Raw genomic sequence first — 16,855 nt, 5'->3', positions numbered from 1 at the left:
CGTCTGGGCCTTAAACGCCGAACGCGCTCTCTTCTCCCCCTTTCTCTAGGCTGGTTCCGCCCCTTTCCGGATGGCCCTAGGCGCGGGGTTACTTTATTTCCTTCAAAACCTTTTCTGTTACATCAGTCGGCCTTGTTCCGGTCCCCACCGGGGAAGCCCCACTCTGCCAGGACTCAGCTTTGGCCACTCTGGGGCCCCCCTCAAGCGAGTCCTGCCCCTTCTGCTCTCCTGGAGGGATTCCGGAGAATGCTCCCTTCCATATTCTACTAGTTCTTCTCGGCCCCCGGCCCTCCCCCACTTACACTCTGATCCCTCTCGGGCTCCTCCCTGCAGTCGAGCCTTATGGGGGAGCCCCATCACTGAACACCCCCTTTCCCACTCTCCAACCCCTCCCACCCCAACCCTGGACTTTCCCGGGACCGCTCTGACTCCTCCCTAGAAGCCCCGCCCCTTCCCCGAGGGACAGCCCCTGTTCGGTAGCCGCGGTCCCACTTTTATCCTAGCCCCTCCCTCGGACAGCCCCTGGGCTTGTGACCGAGCCCGCACCGCCTCTACTAGTCGCAGCAGGCCGAGAATGACTGAGGGGCTGCCTACGGTTTGCGGCCTGCCAGAGGGAGGGGGAAAAGAAGGAAGGGGGCGGGGCTGAGGGGGGCGGGCCTGGACGTGGGGAGTGAAAGCGAAAGGCCAGGCGGCGAGCTGGGAGAGCGAAGATCTTGCAACTGGAACAGCATGGCCAAGCCTTGTGGGGTACGCCTGAGCGGGGAAGCCCGCAAACAGGTAATGGGGGATCGGGAGGCCACGAAAGGGCCAGCGAGCCCTCCTGGCTAGTGGCCAGGCTGGGTACTCTAGGGGATCAGGGCCGTGCCAGAGAACTCCCCCAACCTCTTCTTAGTGCTTTCACTTCTACCTGGGGATTCCCAGTTCCTGCCCTCTGGCCGGTCTCTGCACGGAGCCTGAGCTTCCAGGGAAATCTGGCTTGTGGTAGGAAAGGCCTGAGCCAAGTTGGAGGGCATCCCTTTGTGGGTGGGATCTCACTCTTGACAACTGAGACCCTTAACCAACATCCGGGTACTGCTCTTTGTGCAGGTGGATGTCTTCAGGCAAAATCTTTTCCAGGAGGTAAGTCTCCTAGATTCAAGCGGTTTGACTCAGAATCTTAGACCAGTACTTGAGAGCCGCAACCTCTCAGGATGACCACCCCCAAACCCACCCTGGGCCCTACTTCCCTTATCAAACCTTAACCCAAGGCTCCTAATTATTGATCTCTACCTTTAATTTGACTCCTCTTAATATTCTCTCCACTTCTGCTGCTTCCTCTCCCCTCTTTTGGTGTGGAGGGAAAAGCTGTGGCCCCAAAGTCCTAACCTTGGTTCTGCCACTTCCCAGCTTGGGCAAGTCCCTTCACTTCTTCTGGCTTCAGTTTCCTTATTTGTAAGTATTGGAGTCAATGATTTACAAGGGCCCTTCCAGTCTTCACTTCTCTGACACCTCTGGAGTGTCATCTGAGATTCCCCATCCTTGCAATGTAACCCACAGGCAGAGGAGTTCCTCTACAGTTTCTTGCCACAGAAAATCATACACCTGAATCAGCTCTTGCAAGTGAGTAGTATGGGCCCCTCCCAGCCCATCCCAAGGCCTCTCCCCTCTGCATCCACCCCCTCTAGCTAACAACTGGGTTCAGCATGCAGAGAACAGTTTGAGTGGTGGACTGGAAACGTTAGAATAGTGTGAGGCCTGAGTATAGGGAGAGAGTTGGGTGGACTGTGTGGAGGGAAGTCTGTGACTCAGAATGAGGGACTAGGTTGGGCAGCTGCTGACAGTGAGCTCTGTGCAGGAGGACTCCCTCAATGTGGCTGACCTGACCTCTCTCCGGGCCCCACTGGACATCCCCATCCCAGACCCCCCGCCCAAGGATGATGAGGTGAGGCACTCGGGGTGCAGGGCTCAGACTATAAACCGGGTGGAGATGATGGCCCTCCAACCTCCGAGACTTTTCTAAAGCTGCTGTCCCTCATTTTACCTTAGATGGAAACAGATAAGCAGGAAAAGAAAGAAGGTAAGAGAGGAAGGGGTGTCTAGGGAAGAGGAAGGGGCACATTGCTTGCTGGAGGAGAAGGGGCCTGAATGTCCTTTTTTTCACAGTTCCCAAGTGTGGCTTTCTCCCTGGAAATGAGAAAGTTCTCGCCCTCCTTGCCCTGGTTAAGCCAGAAGTCTGGACTCTCAAAGAAAAATGCATTCTGGTAAGCCTGGGAACTGGGAGAAAGAGAAAGAGAAGACAAGCTGGGCCCGGCCCTAGTCTCCTTGAGAGATGCAATTCCTTCATTCAAGGGCCTATTTCTGACATAGGAAACTTCCTCTGTGCTTTGGGTTTGGATACCTTGTGTTCTCATTCTGCTAGACCTCTGATTTCACAGTGGTATCCTTGTAATCAGAGACTATGTTGTAGCCACTCCCATAATGTTAGTCTTACCTGGTACACAGTGCAGGTGTTGTGTCATCGTGAGTTGGTTTAAGAGCTTGGGCCCTAGAGACTGCTTGGGCTTAGATCCTGACTCTATCACTTACTATGCTGGTTACCTTAAGTAAGCTTCTTGGACACTCTGTGACACAGTTTTTTCATCTATCGAGTGGGTACAATAAGAATATGTATCTTGAGAAACTGCTGTGATGATTAAATGAGATATATGTGTAGCACAGTGTCTGGCATGTAATAACTCTTCAATTAAATATAGTTGTTATTAGAAAGTGGCAGTAAAAGGAAAGACCCAGGAAGTTTGTTGAATGATTTCTACATGATTATAATTTAGGTGATCACATGGATTCAGCACCTGATCCCCAAGATTGAGGATGGAAATGACTTTGGGGTGGCTATCCAGGTAAGAAAAGGGTGTATGAGGACATTGAAAACAGGGAGAGGCATTGCGAGTGAGAGATAGGAACTAGACATAATCTGGGAGGAGGAGGAGAAAGAAGATGGTGGGTGAAGGAGGGAGGAGATGAAGTGTTTTTCTTGCTGCTCATCTCTCTCTCTCTCTCTTTTGAATCACAGGAGAAGGTGTTGGAGAGGGTAAATGCAGTCAAGACAAAAGTAGAAGCCTTCCAGACAACCATTTCCAAGTGAGGGTAGCCGGAGGGCCAGCATGGGGGTTGCTGCAAGGACATTTCTTTGGGATCCCTGTAGCTGGGCAGTCCCATCAGGATGATGGGGGCCTCTGGGAAGGGTCTGAGGGAATATCTCCCTCTCTCTCTACCCGTTCCTGTGTTTATTCCCTTACTTTCGGCAGGTACTTCTCAGAACGTGGGGATGCTGTGGCCAAGGCCTCTAAGGAGACTCATGTAGTGAGTACATAGTCACCAGGCTTCTAGCTGAGGCTCGTTGGAGGTGGGGCAAGGAAGAGGGGCTAGAGATCTTTCCTGTCTGTTTTCTGACTTTCGCAATGTGGGAAATACTAACCTAAGAGCACTGGCTAGAAAATCTGATTTGGATCTCAAAAACCTTGACCCCTTTCTCGGCTTGATCCTGTGGGATTCCATTTCTTGGTCCTGAGAAGGGCTTATCCTCAAGTTACCTATTCCCTATGTGAGGAAACCATATTAATGTCCCAGCCTCCCATGGGTCTGACTCAGCTTTGCCTCCCACATCCCAGATGGATTACCGGGCCCTGGTGCATGAGCGAGATGAGGCAGCCTATGGGGAGCTCAGGGCCATGGTGCTGGACCTGAGGGCCTTCTATGTGAGTGTGGAGGAAGCTCCTATGGGAGATGGTTGAGGGGGACAGGGGAGAAGCCAAGAACCTGATTGCCATTCTTCTGGCCTTCTTCCAGGCTGAGCTTTATCATATCATCAGCAGCAACCTAGAGAAAATTATCAACCCAAAGGGTGAAGAGAAGCCATCTATGTACTAGTCCAGGGCCAAAATAATAATAATAATGATAATAATAATAAATGACCTATTCTTTGTGTGAATTACTGCTGGTGTGTGTCATTCATTCAGAAGGCATTTATTGAGTGTTGCCCATGTCCAGATACTGAATGTGAATGTGGTGGCAGGAAAGAGAGGGGATGCATGAGGCCAAAGATGAAGGGGAAACCCAGCCTGTTCTTAAGAAGGCATCCTAAATAACAGGGTGGAAATTTTGACATGTCGTGATAGCTATGTATATTCCCTGTATTTGAGAATTTCACAAGATTATTTCAAACATTTAGGGGGCTTGTGAGTGCTTCCTGGAAGAAGTAGCATTTGCGCAGACCCCTTTTAGGAACAAGCAGGCCTTGGACTGAAAGCTGAGCAAGGAGAAAGCTCTGGGACTGAGATCAGGGAAAGAAGAAAGAACACCACTCATCAGCTCAGTGCCAGCCGGGAGAGGGAGTGAGGTTTCACTGGGAGAATTATGGGTGAATGGTGGGACTCCTTCCCAAGGGCTGACAAAAAAACGCTCCGAAGGTACTATGTTGAAGGACATACGGCAGGACAGTAAGGGAAGGATGGGCCTGTAACTTTTTTTGTCCTCTTTCCTCCTCCTTCAGCCAATTGCGCCTTTAATTCTGCTGAGGCTACATTAGGGAAACCAAGGTCCAGATACCCTGTAGTGGCAAAGGTAATACGGCTCATCGGTGACGGAGTTGGCCCAGAGTACAAATCCACCCATTCCATAGTAGGAAGAAGGCAGTCGGCTTCGTTTCCAGGTGTGGAAATCTGGCGCGGGCTCTCTGGGACACCCGAAGCGAGGCGCGTGCTCCACCCTGCCACCTTTGCTGGGCCTAGGGGGCGGGAGGCGCAGGTATCAGACGAAGCCATCCTGCAATCCTGAGCCGAAGTCGAGTAGCCTAGCCAATCAGCGCGCGGGCAGTTCTCTTTAGTTTTCAGTTGTGAGTTCTTTTCAGTTCGCAGGAGATAAAGGCGGGGCAAGGTTTGGGCACGGCCGATGATTGGGCAAAACGAGAACCTTTAAGCCTATCGAAGAGCACCACGTGGGCGGGACTACAGAAACCCGGGCCCTTACCGCAGCAGGCCGGGAGTCTTCTAGGCCCGCGGGGATCTGCGGCCGCCCTCCAGGGGCGGGCAGAGGCGGAGTTCCGCGCTGCAGTATGCAATCCGCACGGTCTGCGTTCTGGGCCAGGTGGGGGCCGGGCGCCGGGACCCAGGTCCCTGGGAGCCAGCGGGCTGCCTTCGACCCGAGTCAGCGTCATTGCCGAATCTAAGTGAGGGGGCAGAGGGAAGGGCCAAGGAACGCGCCGGGGAGGGAGCTTCGCGGATGCGAGCTGGGGCCCGCCTCGCCATGGGGGAGGTGGAGATCTCGGCCCGGGCCTACGTGAAGATGTGTCTGCACGCCGCCCGGTACCCGCACGCCGCCGTCAACGGGCTGTTGCTGGCGCCCGCGCCGCGGTCGGGAGAATGTCTGTGTCTCACCGACTGTGTGCCCCTGTTCCACAGCCATCTGGCCCTGTCTGTCATGCTGGAGGTCGCCCTCAACCAGGTGCCATCTCTGGACGCCCACCGACCACCGCGAAACCCCCTAACATTCCTAGCCCAAGCCCATCCCCGGCCTTTTGGCAGCAGTGCGCACCTACAGTGCGGGCGTCGCCACTGAGTTTCTGATGGCCCCTTTCCCACGGCAGGTGGATGTGTGGGGCGCGCAGGCCGGTCTGGTAGTGGCTGGGTACTATCATGCCAATGCAGCCCTGGACGACCAGAGGTGAGTGGAGTAGCCAGAGGCAGAAGGCTAAGGGTTATGGGATGGGGGAATCAAGAGAACTCTTGGTCATTCCTTCCATCTTTCCTTCGTCAAATGCTTAGGAGCGGGGTCTATATCCACCAGGCTAGGCTGGGTACTGGAGTGAGGGAATATAGAGAAATATGAAGAAGGTCCCTGGAGGAGTTCCCGTGGGGATGGGGAGGATAGCTGTGTATCAATAAGTTGACACCTGGTTTTAACCGAGGTGACCTCCCCTCCGCCAAGTGCTGAAAGAACACAGAGGAAACCCAACTACCAACTTGAAAGAAAAAAAAAGGAAAAAAAATGTTTAAAGATTTTAATTATTTATTTGCAGAGAGATAGATCACAAGTAGGCAGAGAGGCAAGCGGCAGGGCGGGGCGGGGAGTGGGGAGGTGGAGGGGCGGGGGCGGTGAAGCACGCTCCCCGCTGAGCAGAGAGCCAGATTCGGAGCTCAATCCCAGGACCCTGAGACCACGACCCGAGCCACCCAGGTGCCCCAAAAGGAAATTTTCTTACATAAAATTATCTACTTATGTTTTAATCATATATCTGGGTCAAATTAAACAGTTTTGTAATTTGCTTTTCCCTCCTCACTTAGTAAATATCTGCCATCTTTTCATCTCTACACCAAGATTTGCCTTATCCTAACAGCTATATAGTATGAGTATGGATGTACCATGATTTATTTAATGCCTTAAACATTGAGATTGTTTCCCATTTTTTGTTAATACAGACACTGTCCAATTATTATATTTATAAATGGAATTTCTGGGTCAGCATATGTATAATATACTATTTAAATTTGGGTGGTTATGCCAAATTACCCTCCTGAAAGACCACCTTTGATCTCCACCTTAACCAGCAGTCTAAGCACCTGTTTCCAACTGCACTCAAGCATCAAAGCAGTTGTTTATGAAGCTTAAAGCAGCCCTGACCCCCAGGCCCGTGACAGGGAAAGGCCACTACTGTGCCATCATCTAGGAGACCAGGGAGGTCCAGCTCAGATGGACAGGTCTACTCATGGTCAGCTCCTCACTCCTCTGGTCTTTCCTCTACACAGTGCTGGACCCCTGGCCTCGAAAATTGCTGGGCGGATTGCAGAATTCTTCCCTGGTGCAGTCCTTATTATGGTGAGGTTTGGGTTTCAGGGTAGGGAGTTGGTGAGAAAGTAGGAAAGGGGATCCTTGAAACCCTCACCACCCCTTCCTTGTCTGCAGTTGGATAATCAGAAACTGGTGTCTCAGCCTCATGTGCCCCCCGTCATCGTCCTAGAAAACCATGGTCTCCGCTGGGTCCCCAAGGACAAGAACTTGTGAGTGCCCTACTCCCTCCACCTTTTCCTGGAAGCCCATAGCTCCTGGGCCTCCTCTGTCCTTGATCTTGCTCCCAAGGGTCCTTCTCTAGATGCTAACCTCTGCCAAGTGTCAGGCCACTGCCTGCTGAGTGTGACCTCCAGGGGGGGTGGTTATGATTTCAGAGTGATGTGGAGGGACTGGGAAGAGTCACGGCAGATGGTGGGAGCACTACTAGAGGGCCGGGCCCACCAGCACCTTGTGGACTTTGACTGCCACCTTGATGACATCCGGCAGGACTGGACCAACCAGCAGCTAAACACCCAAATCACCCAGTGGGTGGGTCCCACCAATGGAAAGACCTGAGCCAGAGCTGGGGGCATGGTAGGAGGGGAAGGGTCAGGATCCAATAAAAATACTTGAATGAAAGGACAATGGTATGACTATTTATTGTGCCTGGGAGGCAAGAGGGAGACAAACCTCAACATGCTGAAGTTGGGGGTAGTCTGGAGTCCTCTGTAAAAGATAGGAAGGTCTCTGCCAGACCCATTACAGAATGAGGGGAGGCTCTCAATAGATCATTCCTTTTGTTTCTCCCCTGGGCTTCTTAAGCTTCTCGAAGTTCTTCAAGATGATGTCATACAACACAGCCTACAGGGTCAAAGAGGAGTAGGGGTCAGCCACAGGACTCCAACGGCTCCTGTGCCCCATTTCTAACCTTATGGAGAGGTTAAGGTCTGTGACCCTTCACCCCCAGCCTGCAGGGTCAGGGAGTAGGTGGCCTGGGAAAGCTGCCTCTGCTACTCTGCCCCCCAACCCTCGCTTCCTCACATAAGCGTTGCGGATCTCCATGACCATCAGGCGGATATCGCGGTACTCTGCCTCATCGAGCTCGTGCACCAGCTGCCGATAATCACCCTGTGGGAGACTTGGGTCAGGCCTGACTTCAGATGCGTCCTGCCCCCACCATGCACCCTGACTTGGGCCTCACCTACCACATGGGGCTGCTTGGCTGCTTTGGTCACCGCATCACCCCTCTCTGAGAAATACCTGTAGAAAGTAGCAGCCTATTGGAATGGGAGAAGGAAGACAGAGCCCAGGCCTCTGTCCAAGGCCAAGGCAGAGTGTGCAGGCAGGTGGAGGTGGGCAGTCACTCACTTGGAGATTTGAGTGTGGAAGCCTTCCAGCTTGGTGTGAAGGGAGGTCATCAGCTCAAACACCTTCTCCTGGGAAAAGAATGCAAAGAGGAAAGTGGAAAGCAGCTGGGACTGGAGCAGTAGGGAAGGCAGAGGAGTGAGGTAGCACTCTCACCTGGACAGCCACTCCAAAATTGTTCCCATCCTCAATCCGAGGTATCTGCAGCTGCAACCAGGTGGTGACCTGGGAGGAGGGAAAGGCATCACAGCCACATCAGCTCCCAACCTAATTCCCAGGTTCCTGTCCTCAGTGTCCCTGCCCACAGTTGGGGGAGGTATGCCAAGTCTGTCCTAAGCCCCAGGGCCTACAATTCTGGCTTCATTTTCTGTGCTCTCTCCTGCTAATACCTGGCCAGTGCTAAGTCCTACCTGGCAGACACCAAGGAAGACAAAGGGTTAGATCTGAAGCCTAGGGGTGAGAGTGGGAGGTCTTACCAGATTGAGCTGCTCAATGACATCCTTGATCTCAGGCTTTAGACGCTGAAGGAGAACCACGATCTTCTCATTGCAGTTCACTGGGCCACAGGGAGGACCTAGGCAGTAGGCAATGGGTCAGTCACCAGGCTGGGACTGTGTGAGGGCAAGGAAGAGGAATCCCCAGGGAAGAGCTCCTAGGAAGTGAGACTCAATCCCTTTATGGTGGTACCTTTGTCTTCATCTTCCCCTTTCTTCTTTTCATCTTTGTCTTCCTTCTGCAGGGAGAGAGGGGCTCTTGCGACTCAGGCCTAAGGTTGACTTTTCCCATGGTTGGGTCCCTCCTCCCAGCTCTTCCCGGCTTGCCTCCTGCTGTTTCTTCCGTTCCTCTTTCTCCTTCTCCTTAACTGGATCAGGCACTGGGATGTCCAACGGGGCCTTCAAATTACTCAGATTGGCTTCATTGAGAGACGGCTCCTGGTGCAGGGTGGAAGGAGGGCTAGAGGCAAGGGTATCCCTCCCACCTTGCTCTCATGGTCTCCCAGACTTCCCCCTTGACCCCTACTCTCTAGCTTTCTGCTGCCCCAGTACCTTTAAAAATGCATCCAACTCAGAAATCTTCTTGGGGAAGTAGCTCCCCAGCAGGTTCTCTGTCTGTGTGTGAGGTTGGGGTGGGGGAAGATATGGGTCAGAATCAAATGTTCTTCCTGGCAGTGAAGCAGGGCTGACACTGCCCAGCAAGGAAGGGTTGAGCAAGGGGAGTTAGGTAGGGGCAGGGTGCTGATGGGGCAGGTCTTACCTTGGTACACAGGTCTTCACGGAACACGTCCACCTGTGGGACACAGGCAGTCCTTCACACATCTGGCTTATGGCCAGTTCGTTTGAGGACCGTACCCTTAGGGTTGTGTAGGGCCTGACCTGGGGAAGGGTGGAATGCATCCCGTGGGGCTGGGAAGGGTGAAGTTGATCCCCGTGGGGCTGGTTGTGGGGGATGAGAACATTCCTGGCGGTGAAGGGCGAATGGTCCACAGCCCAGGAGATCCCTCGGGTCTCCTGGGCTGTGCAAGGAGAGGTGTAAGAGCCTCTGCGACTGGGGCACGGGCCGCGTACCCTGTGGGGTGGGCCGGGAGCCCTTCCGTGGGAAAGGCCATGAGGTGGCAGGGCAGCTCCGGCACCCTGTGTGTGGCCCGGGGCCCCGCGCCAGCAGACTTCCCCTCCACGCCAGCTCTCTGCTTCACCGCACCCCGCTGAACCTCGACCGCCTGGCCTCTCCCGGAAGGCGGACCTCACCTGTCTCCCCCGGCCAGGGCGCAGGTGCTCCTGGCACCGAGGCTCACGTGGGCTCGGATGACCGCGACCCCGACTAGCTATCGGGACTGGGGGGCGGGTCACGGACGCCTGCAGCCTTTCGGAGCCACGCCTCCCTAAGGAGCCCCTCCTCAAACCCGCAGCGCTCACCTTGGCTTGGGCTTCAGGCTGGACCCTGAGCATGGCCATGGCCGGGGCGGGGGGCCTAGCGCCGCACGAGAAGCGGAGGGTGCACAGGGAAGGGAAAGCGAAAGCAGCTCTCACCACCCGCACGGCCTTCCTGGGTAGCCGGGGAACGGAGGTACTGGAGGGGGCGGGGCCAGCCCGGGAGAGGAGCGGGCGGAGGGCTACCGCCGCGGCCGGGCTCCCCCTGGAGGCCGAAAGGAGCGCTGACACCTCCCCCTCCACCCGGCGTCCCGCCCCAGCCTGCCTCCCCCTCCCCGCCCAGCTCCGGAAAGCCCAGCCTCTCCTTCTCCGCCTCCTCACTTCCCGCCTTTTGTCTCCGGACTGCTGCAGCTCCCTTCACTAACACACTTCTTTCCACGCCCTCCCTCCCCACGCACCGCGGGCCCGCCTTCCCGCCTCCCGGAGCCCATTGGTCGGCCACCGGCCAATCCCCGCCTCTCATTTCCCTGCGTCCGGACACCTCGGGTGCTCTTCAGTCTCGGTTCGGCAAGGGACAGTGATAAGCCTTATCTGGCGCTCTTCCATCTTTTCTGGATTCCCTTCCCTAGCCCTGATTCCACGGGCATCGTCTGGCCTATGCGGTGACATTCAGAAGCTGTCACCGCTCCAATCCTGGCCCCGGTCAGCTCCCTTCTGACCCTCATTGTGAACTATACCCCCCTATACTCTCCACACAGACTTCTCTCTGGCTTAAAGCTCTTTCTCACTTTCCTGTTGATCTTAGAATGAAATCTAAAGGGCTTTCCTGGCCCAGAAGTCTTGCCTGGCTTGCCTGGCCCCTGTTCTCCAGCAACTTCACTTTCCACTGCTTTCCCCCATCCCTTAAACTTGCAAATAGCTGGGGCTTCCATTGTTGCTTAAACCCCTTGTGTTAGGTGTCACATTCATTCCTGTCTCAGGCCCTTTGACCTTACCAATCCCTTTGCCTGACACACCCTTTCCCTGTTCAGGTGGTCCTTAGGTTCTCTGCTCAAATATCACCTCCAGAGAGAACTCTCTCCGTAAAGTACCTCCCTGCCAAGTCTCTATTACAAACCAGCCTGCTTTAGAACATTCATAGCACTGAAGCTCTCTGATATTAGCCAGTTTATTTGGGGGGGGATAGTGTCGTTTAGACCTGGGGTCGGCAAACTTTCTCTAAAAGGCCAGATAGCAAATATTCTAGGCTCTTGTGGGCCATATTGTGTCTGGAGTAAGCACTCAACTCTGCCATTAGAGCAGGTAAACAGCCATACCTAAATGAATTAGCAGGGCCAGGTTCCAATAAAACTTTATCTGTGGACACTGGACTTTGAATTCTGTATTTTTACAGACCATGATATATTATTCTTCTGTTTTTGTTTGTTTGTTTTGTTTTGTTTTTGTTCTTTTTTCAGTCATTAAAAATGTAAAATCATCTCTTAACTCTCAGGCCATACAAAATCTGGCCACAGAAGGGCTGTAGTTGCAGGTTCTTTGTTTAGAGCACAGACAATGGACCCCTGTCGCCTGGGCTCATGGTCACTTAACCTCTGTGCCTGTTTTCACAACTGTACAATAGAAACACTACCAAACCCACCTGGTGGTGGTGGTGGTGTTATGAGGGCTTAGATTTATAGGAAGAGCTTAGAGACACTTAGACCTCTGCCTGACCTGTAGTGAGCACAAGAGAAATTTGCTATAATTTGTGAGTTTATCATCTGCCTCCCCCATTACCCATCGGCCCTCAAAGAGCAGAAACCTTGTTTTTATTATTCACAAGGCATGGAACTATGCTTGGCTCAATAAACAGTCGTTAAGTAAATGTAAAGTAAAAAGTAAAAAGACAGGCAGGCCCTGAGGGAAGGTGTAAGGGGAGATTCAGTGAAGGAGGCAGAAAAAACAGTCAACAGAGCAGAGAGAAGCACGTGCTCAGCGGGAGTGCTGCCCCTACCTATGGGCAGTCTTACCTGCTATAGCATTGCCATTCCTTGACATCCAAGTCCCACCAGAGAGCTTGAAGTCTTCGAGGACTGGGAGACTTGACCGCAGGAGGGATGGAGAGCAAGCATAAGGAAGGATATTCAAGGTCGCTAAGGGTAAGGAAAGGCTGAGGAGCTCGAGAGAGACTGCCTGACTCCCTTCTCACCCTTCCCACCCTTTCTGAGTCCTCCCAGCCAAAGAATGAGCAGAGCCCCGGCGAGGCCTGATTTGCCTTTATTTCTTTCAGTTGTGCTTGCGGCTGGAGCGGGGCCGAGGGAAGAGCCCATGGCCGGGGCTCCCAGGAGACCAGGGCTGATGATACCAGCTGCCATAGGTGAGGTACCAGGCAAAGGTGCCCACTGCAGCCCCCACCACCTTGTGGGTGTATTGGTGGAAATAGATGACAGTACAGAGCAGCAAGAAGTTCCAGAGGCCCAGCAGCAGCACGTTGAGCAGGAAGACGAGGCGAAGAGGGGCCCCGGCTGGCAGCCCATGGGCCAGATACTTGGCGAACACTGCCGCTTCCTCGGCCATGAGCAGGCAGCAGAAGGTGAGCAGGAAGGTGTGGGAGGAGACCGTGTAGCCCCGCCACTGGTGGCCGGCTGCCAGGCAGCTGCGGCGGTCGGGAAGCTCGTGCAGCAGCAGGCCCTGAGGCAGAGGCTCAAAGCAGGAGCCAGTCAGGTCCTCGATGAGCAGGAAGGCCCGGCCAGCCCCCCGCCACACTGCGGCCCCCACCACCAGCCGGCTCAGGTGCCGTGCTGTCACTGCCACACGCCGTGTAGCCAGGAACACCACCAGCAGCACGAAGCCACCCAGGAAGGTACATGTCCAGCCCCATGCTGAATTCACAAACTTTCTGTGGGCAGAGAAGAAGGGAGGCTAGCTAGAGACCCCCTGTCCACCCCATCTTCCAACCCATCTGTGTCCCCATCACTGCTCTGGTTCCCATCCTACATATCAGCACTGGTTCTGTTTCCTCCCCAGCCGCTTAAACTTGGCCAGCTCCTTAGAGGCCCATTCAATCTTCTAGGAGCCACATTTCCTCTTCAGCCCTGCTCCTGATTTCCCCTGGAACCCCAACTCTGTTCCCCTCCCCCTCCCCCAATTTCTCCTCAACCTCCTAGCCTATTTTTAGTGTCCAGACTGGCAGGAGGACAGAAGCCTGGAGGAGGGAGCTGGGATCCCGGAGTGCAGGGAGCCGGCGCCCACAGCCTCCAGTGGACTCACATGTTGAAGAAGTTGCCGTGGCTGGCGAAGATAGTCCGAGGGTTGACGTGGAACTGCAGAAGGGGCCCAAAGATGACCACTGCTGCCAACCAGGCATGGTAGAGGCGCCGTAAGCAGGGGCTGCCCAGCAGGCGGGCGGCCTGTTCACTTCCAAAGTACAGCAAGGCAGACGCCACCCAGAGCAGCACCTTGACCAGGCAGCCCAGCAGTGCCCGGATTCGGGCCCCAGCCCCCAGCCCTGCCCCCACCGTCGGCCCCCGCTCCATGTTCCCTCCCCTCCCCACTAACCGCTTGCTCTGCTGGGCAGCTGAGGAGGGGCTGATGGGGCCCCCCCGGACAAGGACAGGCAGTGACAGGTGTGGCAGACACAGGGCAGAGCCCTGTTGGCAGCTGGCAGGCGGGGGAGAGGGGCGGGGGGCAGTAAGGGACCAGGGCCGAGGGCTGCCACGTCAGCAGGGTCCTAGCTTTGGCTGTGTGTCCTGACAGTGGCCTGTGTCCTTTCTTGTTGGCCTTGTGTCCTCAGGTCCAACCATGTTCTGGTTCATGTCAGAGGGCCAGGCCTGCTGTTCAGTGTTTTGTCCATAGCCTGCCTGGGTCTGCCCGTCTGTCTGGTCAGCCAGTCACCCCCACCTGACCATGTTTGCTCCACGGGGAAATAAGGTGCCATGAACCTTGGAAATCATTAAAAAAAAATCTGTGCCTGCCTCATCATCAGTGTGATCCAGCCCCTCTCCTAAATTCTGAGCACAAGATGGCTGTGCACAGCCCCACATCCAAGTCAGGCTGGGGGCAGGGTACACCATTGGGGATACCCACTTAGGTGTATCATGACCCTAGGGCTTGATCCAGCCCCTGTCTGGTGAGAGGGGCTCTGAGTGGCTAGTCTGGCCTTATGTAAACCATGGTGCTTATACAATGCACAAGACATTGGATCTAAGATGGGACCATTCTCTGGTATAGTTATGAAGGCCAACAGATGAGCTTTAAGTGTCCCCGGGAAGGTGTACTGTATGAGAGATGGCGGGGGCCCAGTCTGGACTTTCAGGACCCCAAAGATTAGGCTTACTGCCATGTGATAGGGATGGGGTGGGGGAGACGCTACAAGGAAATCCCTAGCTTGGAGCCTATCAGAGCCTTAGGTTGTGTCCTCCAACTGGTTGCTGGGTCCTAAGTCCCACACTGGCCTCCCAGTCTGACCCCCCAGGGCTGGAGCCACAAGGCAGGGAGCAATCTATCCAAGGGATGTCCCTGTTATTCAATAGCTGTTCTAAGATCCTTTTTAGTCATCCTTTATCATTCCTCAGGACTGGTGGTTGGATTTCAGAGCACAGTTTAAGCCCATGAAGTAGTAAAAGGAATGAGCAAGAAAGTGCACCTGGGTTCTAAACTGTGTGACTTCTGGAAGATCAACTAATCCTCCTTGGTCCTCAGTGCCCACAATCATAAACTGATCAAGATGGATTAATCAATCAGATTCCTTCCAGATCCTAAAGCCCATACCTCAACATAGTTCCTGTTCATGGACCCTAACAGAAGACCTATAGAATGCCTCACATTTTTGACAAAAAAATATTTTTAAAGATTTTATTCCTTTACTTGAGAGAAAGAGAGAGCATGAGTAGGGAGAAGGGGCAGAGGGAGAGGGAGAAGCAAACTCCCAGCCGAGCAGGCTGGATCTCAGGACCCCAGGATCCCAGGAAACCAGGATCATGACCTGAGCCAAAGGCAGACACTCAACTGACTGAGCCATTCAGGTGTTCAACAAAAAATTTTTCATTGTAATTTTAAATAGTTACACAGGACACAATTTCCAGTGTATTGTCTCTCTCTCATTCTTTTAAATATGCCCAATGGATCTAAACACTACAGTGATTATATATCTTACTATTTTCCATTTAAAAAAAGTGACAAGATCTTAATAATCAGAAATTATATTTCCATCAGACTTCCCTCATAAAAGTTATCCTAGTATATTTTTATGCCTGAATGTTTTACTGATCACAATTCTCTACCAAAAAAAGTATGTAATTTTAAACTTTTTTTTTTTTTTTAACAATTTACCCATTCAGAGAGAGAGTGAGCATACAAGCAGGGGGACAGAGGGAGAGGGAGAGAATCTCAAGCAGACTCTCTAGGAGATCATGACCTGGGCCAAAACCAAGAGTTGGGCATTTAATTGACTGCCCAGGTGCCCCTGAAACTTAATTTTTTAAAAAAATATTTATTTATTTATTTGACAGACAGAGATCACAAATAGGCAGAGAGGCAGGCAGAGAGGAGGAAGCAGACTTCCTGCTGAGCAAAGAGCCCGATCCAGGGCTTGATCCCAGGACCCTGGGATCATGACCTGAGCCGAAGACAGAGGCTTTAACCCACTGAGCCACCCAGGTGCTCCTGAAACTTAATTTTTAAATATTTCCTGTGATCATAAGGCCCTAGAAGTTAAAATACGTTTTTTCTGAATAGAGTTCTCACAATAATTGTTAGTAGTACAAATTATAGTAGATGTTGTTAGTACAGCTTTGCTTAGTATAGCTTTGCCACAGTATAGCAAAGATTTCACACATTGTGATAATTAATATTAAATACAAACCGAATTGTAAATACATCTCTTAATGAGAAGAATGGATGGTCCTTCGGGCCTTTATTAAAGGAGGCTTCAAGGGATGCCTGGGTGACTCAATCAGTTAAGTGCCTGCCTTCAGCTCAGGTCATGATCTCAGGTCATGAGCCCCACCTTAGCTCCCTGCTCAGCGGGGAGCCTGCTTCCCCTTCTCCCACTCCCTCTGCTTGTGTTCTATCTCTCCCTCTAACAAATAAATAAAAATCTTTAAAAAAAATATAAAGGAGGCTTTGAGGCTACGAAGAATTTTAATTTGCTTCTAATTTCATGCCCTGGAGGTAATAGAGGTTCTGGGTGAGACTGGGGGCATCTCTGGGTTGAAGTGGCAGAAGGGGAACAAGGCGGGCCGGGGGGAGGGAACACTAGCAGGATAGTTTCACATAAGGCAGAGCAGAGGAAAGAGAACACATGTAGGCTAGGTAGCTGGATAAGCTATTCTTTTAAAACTCCTTGTTTTGATGTGAAAGAGGTGTGACTTTTACCCCTGGCTGTGCCTGTGAGGACCCCTGGAGGTGTGCATCCTGGTTTGAAAATTGCCTTAGGGATAATGCAATGTCATGGCAATAGATCGATCAGAGCTGGAGGTGAAGCCCAACCAACTACCCTACTGACCACACCATGGGTGTGCTCTGGGGCTTGTCGCCTAACCTGAGCACGCTGCCATTTCCTCACCTGTACAAAGCATGGCCGTGAGGGTGGAGGAGGTCCTGGGCGTGAAGCCCCCAGGTGGGGCCTGGCATCAGTGCCCGCCAGGTTCTCTCTGGCTCTGGGCTACGTTTATCATAGACTGGAGCAGCTCCAAAGCCAGCCCCAGAACAAAGCTGCTGTGGTTGTTCCAGACTCTAATCTAAACCATGCTTGCTTCCTGCTATCTTGATTTCTACTTGCTCCAAGTTTCTGAGTTCAGTGAGGGAGCTGTCTGGTGCAGAGCTCAGTTAACAAATGATTT

The 16,855-nt window shown here is 53.0% G+C and overlaps 4 protein-coding genes across 9 annotated transcripts; 2 read left to right on the top strand and 2 right to left on the bottom strand.

Moving 5' to 3' along the window:
• The first annotated feature begins 49 nt into the window (after positions 1 to 49).
• On the top strand, positions 50 to 3,967 carry PSME2 (proteasome activator subunit 2). 5 transcript variants are annotated; one of them, XM_059181747.1, is made up of 12 exons: positions 50 to 777; positions 1,087 to 1,119; positions 1,387 to 1,431; positions 1,537 to 1,599; positions 1,835 to 1,921; positions 2,026 to 2,056; positions 2,143 to 2,240; positions 2,808 to 2,876; positions 3,050 to 3,117; positions 3,285 to 3,339; positions 3,607 to 3,734; positions 3,826 to 3,967. In XM_059181747.1, exons 1-11 carry the CDS (start codon positions 730 to 732, stop codon positions 3,721 to 3,723), a joined length of 714 nt encoding a protein of 237 aa, XP_059037730.1. In that variant the 5' UTR covers positions 50 to 729; the 3' UTR covers positions 3,724 to 3,734; positions 3,826 to 3,967. The 5 variants fall into 5 exon arrangements, with proteins under 5 accessions (XP_059037730.1, XP_059037728.1, XP_059037726.1 ...); XM_059181745.1 differs by having other exon boundaries at positions 53 to 777; positions 1,338 to 1,431; positions 3,648 to 3,734; XM_059181743.1 differs by having other exon boundaries at positions 54 to 777; positions 3,648 to 3,734.
• A 1,012-nt stretch (positions 3,968 to 4,979) lies between these two features.
• On the top strand, positions 4,980 to 7,440 carry EMC9 (ER membrane protein complex subunit 9). Of its 2 annotated transcripts, none has more exons than XM_059181750.1 (5): positions 4,980 to 5,478; positions 5,621 to 5,697; positions 6,780 to 6,849; positions 6,937 to 7,031; positions 7,176 to 7,440. In XM_059181750.1, exons 1-5 carry the CDS (start codon positions 5,257 to 5,259, stop codon positions 7,375 to 7,377), a joined length of 666 nt encoding a protein of 221 aa, XP_059037733.1. In that variant the 5' UTR covers positions 4,980 to 5,256; the 3' UTR covers positions 7,378 to 7,440. The 2 variants fall into 2 exon arrangements, with proteins under 2 accessions (XP_059037733.1, XP_059037734.1); XM_059181751.1 differs by having other exon boundaries at positions 4,985 to 5,478; positions 7,197 to 7,440.
• PSME1 (proteasome activator subunit 1) lies at positions 7,436 to 10,322 on the bottom strand. Its single transcript, XM_059181749.1, has 11 exons — positions 10,080 to 10,322; positions 9,421 to 9,453; positions 9,213 to 9,275; positions 8,988 to 9,098; positions 8,854 to 8,899; positions 8,643 to 8,740; positions 8,323 to 8,391; positions 8,170 to 8,237; positions 8,007 to 8,061; positions 7,843 to 7,929; positions 7,436 to 7,662 (listed from the first exon to the last, which is right to left on the bottom strand). Exons 1-11 carry the CDS (start codon positions 10,116 to 10,118, stop codon positions 7,582 to 7,584), a joined length of 750 nt encoding a protein of 249 aa, XP_059037732.1. The 5' UTR covers positions 10,119 to 10,322; the 3' UTR covers positions 7,436 to 7,581.
• A 1,952-nt stretch (positions 10,323 to 12,274) lies between these two features.
• FITM1 (fat storage inducing transmembrane protein 1) lies at positions 12,275 to 16,852 on the bottom strand. Its single transcript, XM_059181738.1, has 2 exons — positions 13,284 to 16,852; positions 12,275 to 12,912 (listed from the first exon to the last, which is right to left on the bottom strand). The coding sequence occupies exons 1-2, from the start codon at positions 13,547 to 13,549 to the stop codon at positions 12,300 to 12,302; spliced, it is 879 nt and encodes a 292-aa protein (XP_059037721.1). The 5' UTR covers positions 13,550 to 16,852; the 3' UTR covers positions 12,275 to 12,299.
• Positions 16,853 to 16,855: the final 3 nt, after the last annotated feature.

The sequence above is a fragment of the Mustela lutreola genome, chromosome 7 (assembly GCF_030435805.1).
Source record: "Mustela lutreola isolate mMusLut2 chromosome 7, mMusLut2.pri, whole genome shotgun sequence".
Lineage (NCBI taxonomy): Eukaryota > Metazoa > Chordata > Mammalia > Carnivora > Mustelidae > Mustela > Mustela lutreola.
This window is presented reverse-complemented; position numbering and strand designations above follow the sequence as displayed.

Excerpts from the sequence above, each read along its gene's own strand:
- PSME2 (XM_059181743.1), top strand. The coding sequence starts at position 730 with ATGGCCAAGCCTTGTGGGGTACGCCTGAGCGGGGAAGCCCGCAAACAG. Across the intron at positions 1,600-1,834 it reads ACCTGAATCAGCTCTTGCAA|GAGGACTCCCTCAATGTGGC; the intron begins GTGAGTAGTATG and ends AGCTCTGTGCAG. Across the intron at positions 2,241-2,807 it reads TCAAAGAAAAATGCATTCTG|GTGATCACATGGATTCAGCA; the intron begins GTAAGCCTGGGA and ends ATTATAATTTAG.
- EMC9 (XM_059181750.1), top strand. The coding sequence starts at position 5,257 with ATGCGAGCTGGGGCCCGCCTCGCCATGGGGGAGGTGGAGATCTCGGCC. Across the intron at positions 5,479-5,620 it reads TGGAGGTCGCCCTCAACCAG|GTGGATGTGTGGGGCGCGCA; the intron begins GTGCCATCTCTG and ends TTCCCACGGCAG. Across the intron at positions 5,698-6,779 it reads GCAGCCCTGGACGACCAGAG|TGCTGGACCCCTGGCCTCGA; the intron begins GTGAGTGGAGTA and ends TCCTCTACACAG.
- PSME1 (XM_059181749.1), bottom strand. The coding sequence starts at position 10,118 with ATGGCCATGCTCAGGGTCCAGCCTGAAGCCCAAGCCAAG. Across the intron at positions 9,099-9,212 it reads AGTTGGATGCATTTTTAAAG|GAGCCGTCTCTCAATGAAGC; the intron begins GTACTGGGGCAG and ends ACCCTGCACCAG. Across the intron at positions 7,663-7,842 it reads TGGAGATCCGCAACGCTTAT|GCTGTGTTGTATGACATCAT; the intron begins GTGAGGAAGCGA and ends TTGACCCTGTAG.
- FITM1 (XM_059181738.1), bottom strand. The coding sequence starts at position 13,549 with ATGGAGCGGGGGCCGACGGTGGGGGCAGGGCTGGGGGCTGGGGCCCGA. Across the intron at positions 12,913-13,283 it reads CACGGCAACTTCTTCAACAT|AAAGTTTGTGAATTCAGCAT; the intron begins GTGAGTCCACTG and ends CTCTGCCCACAG.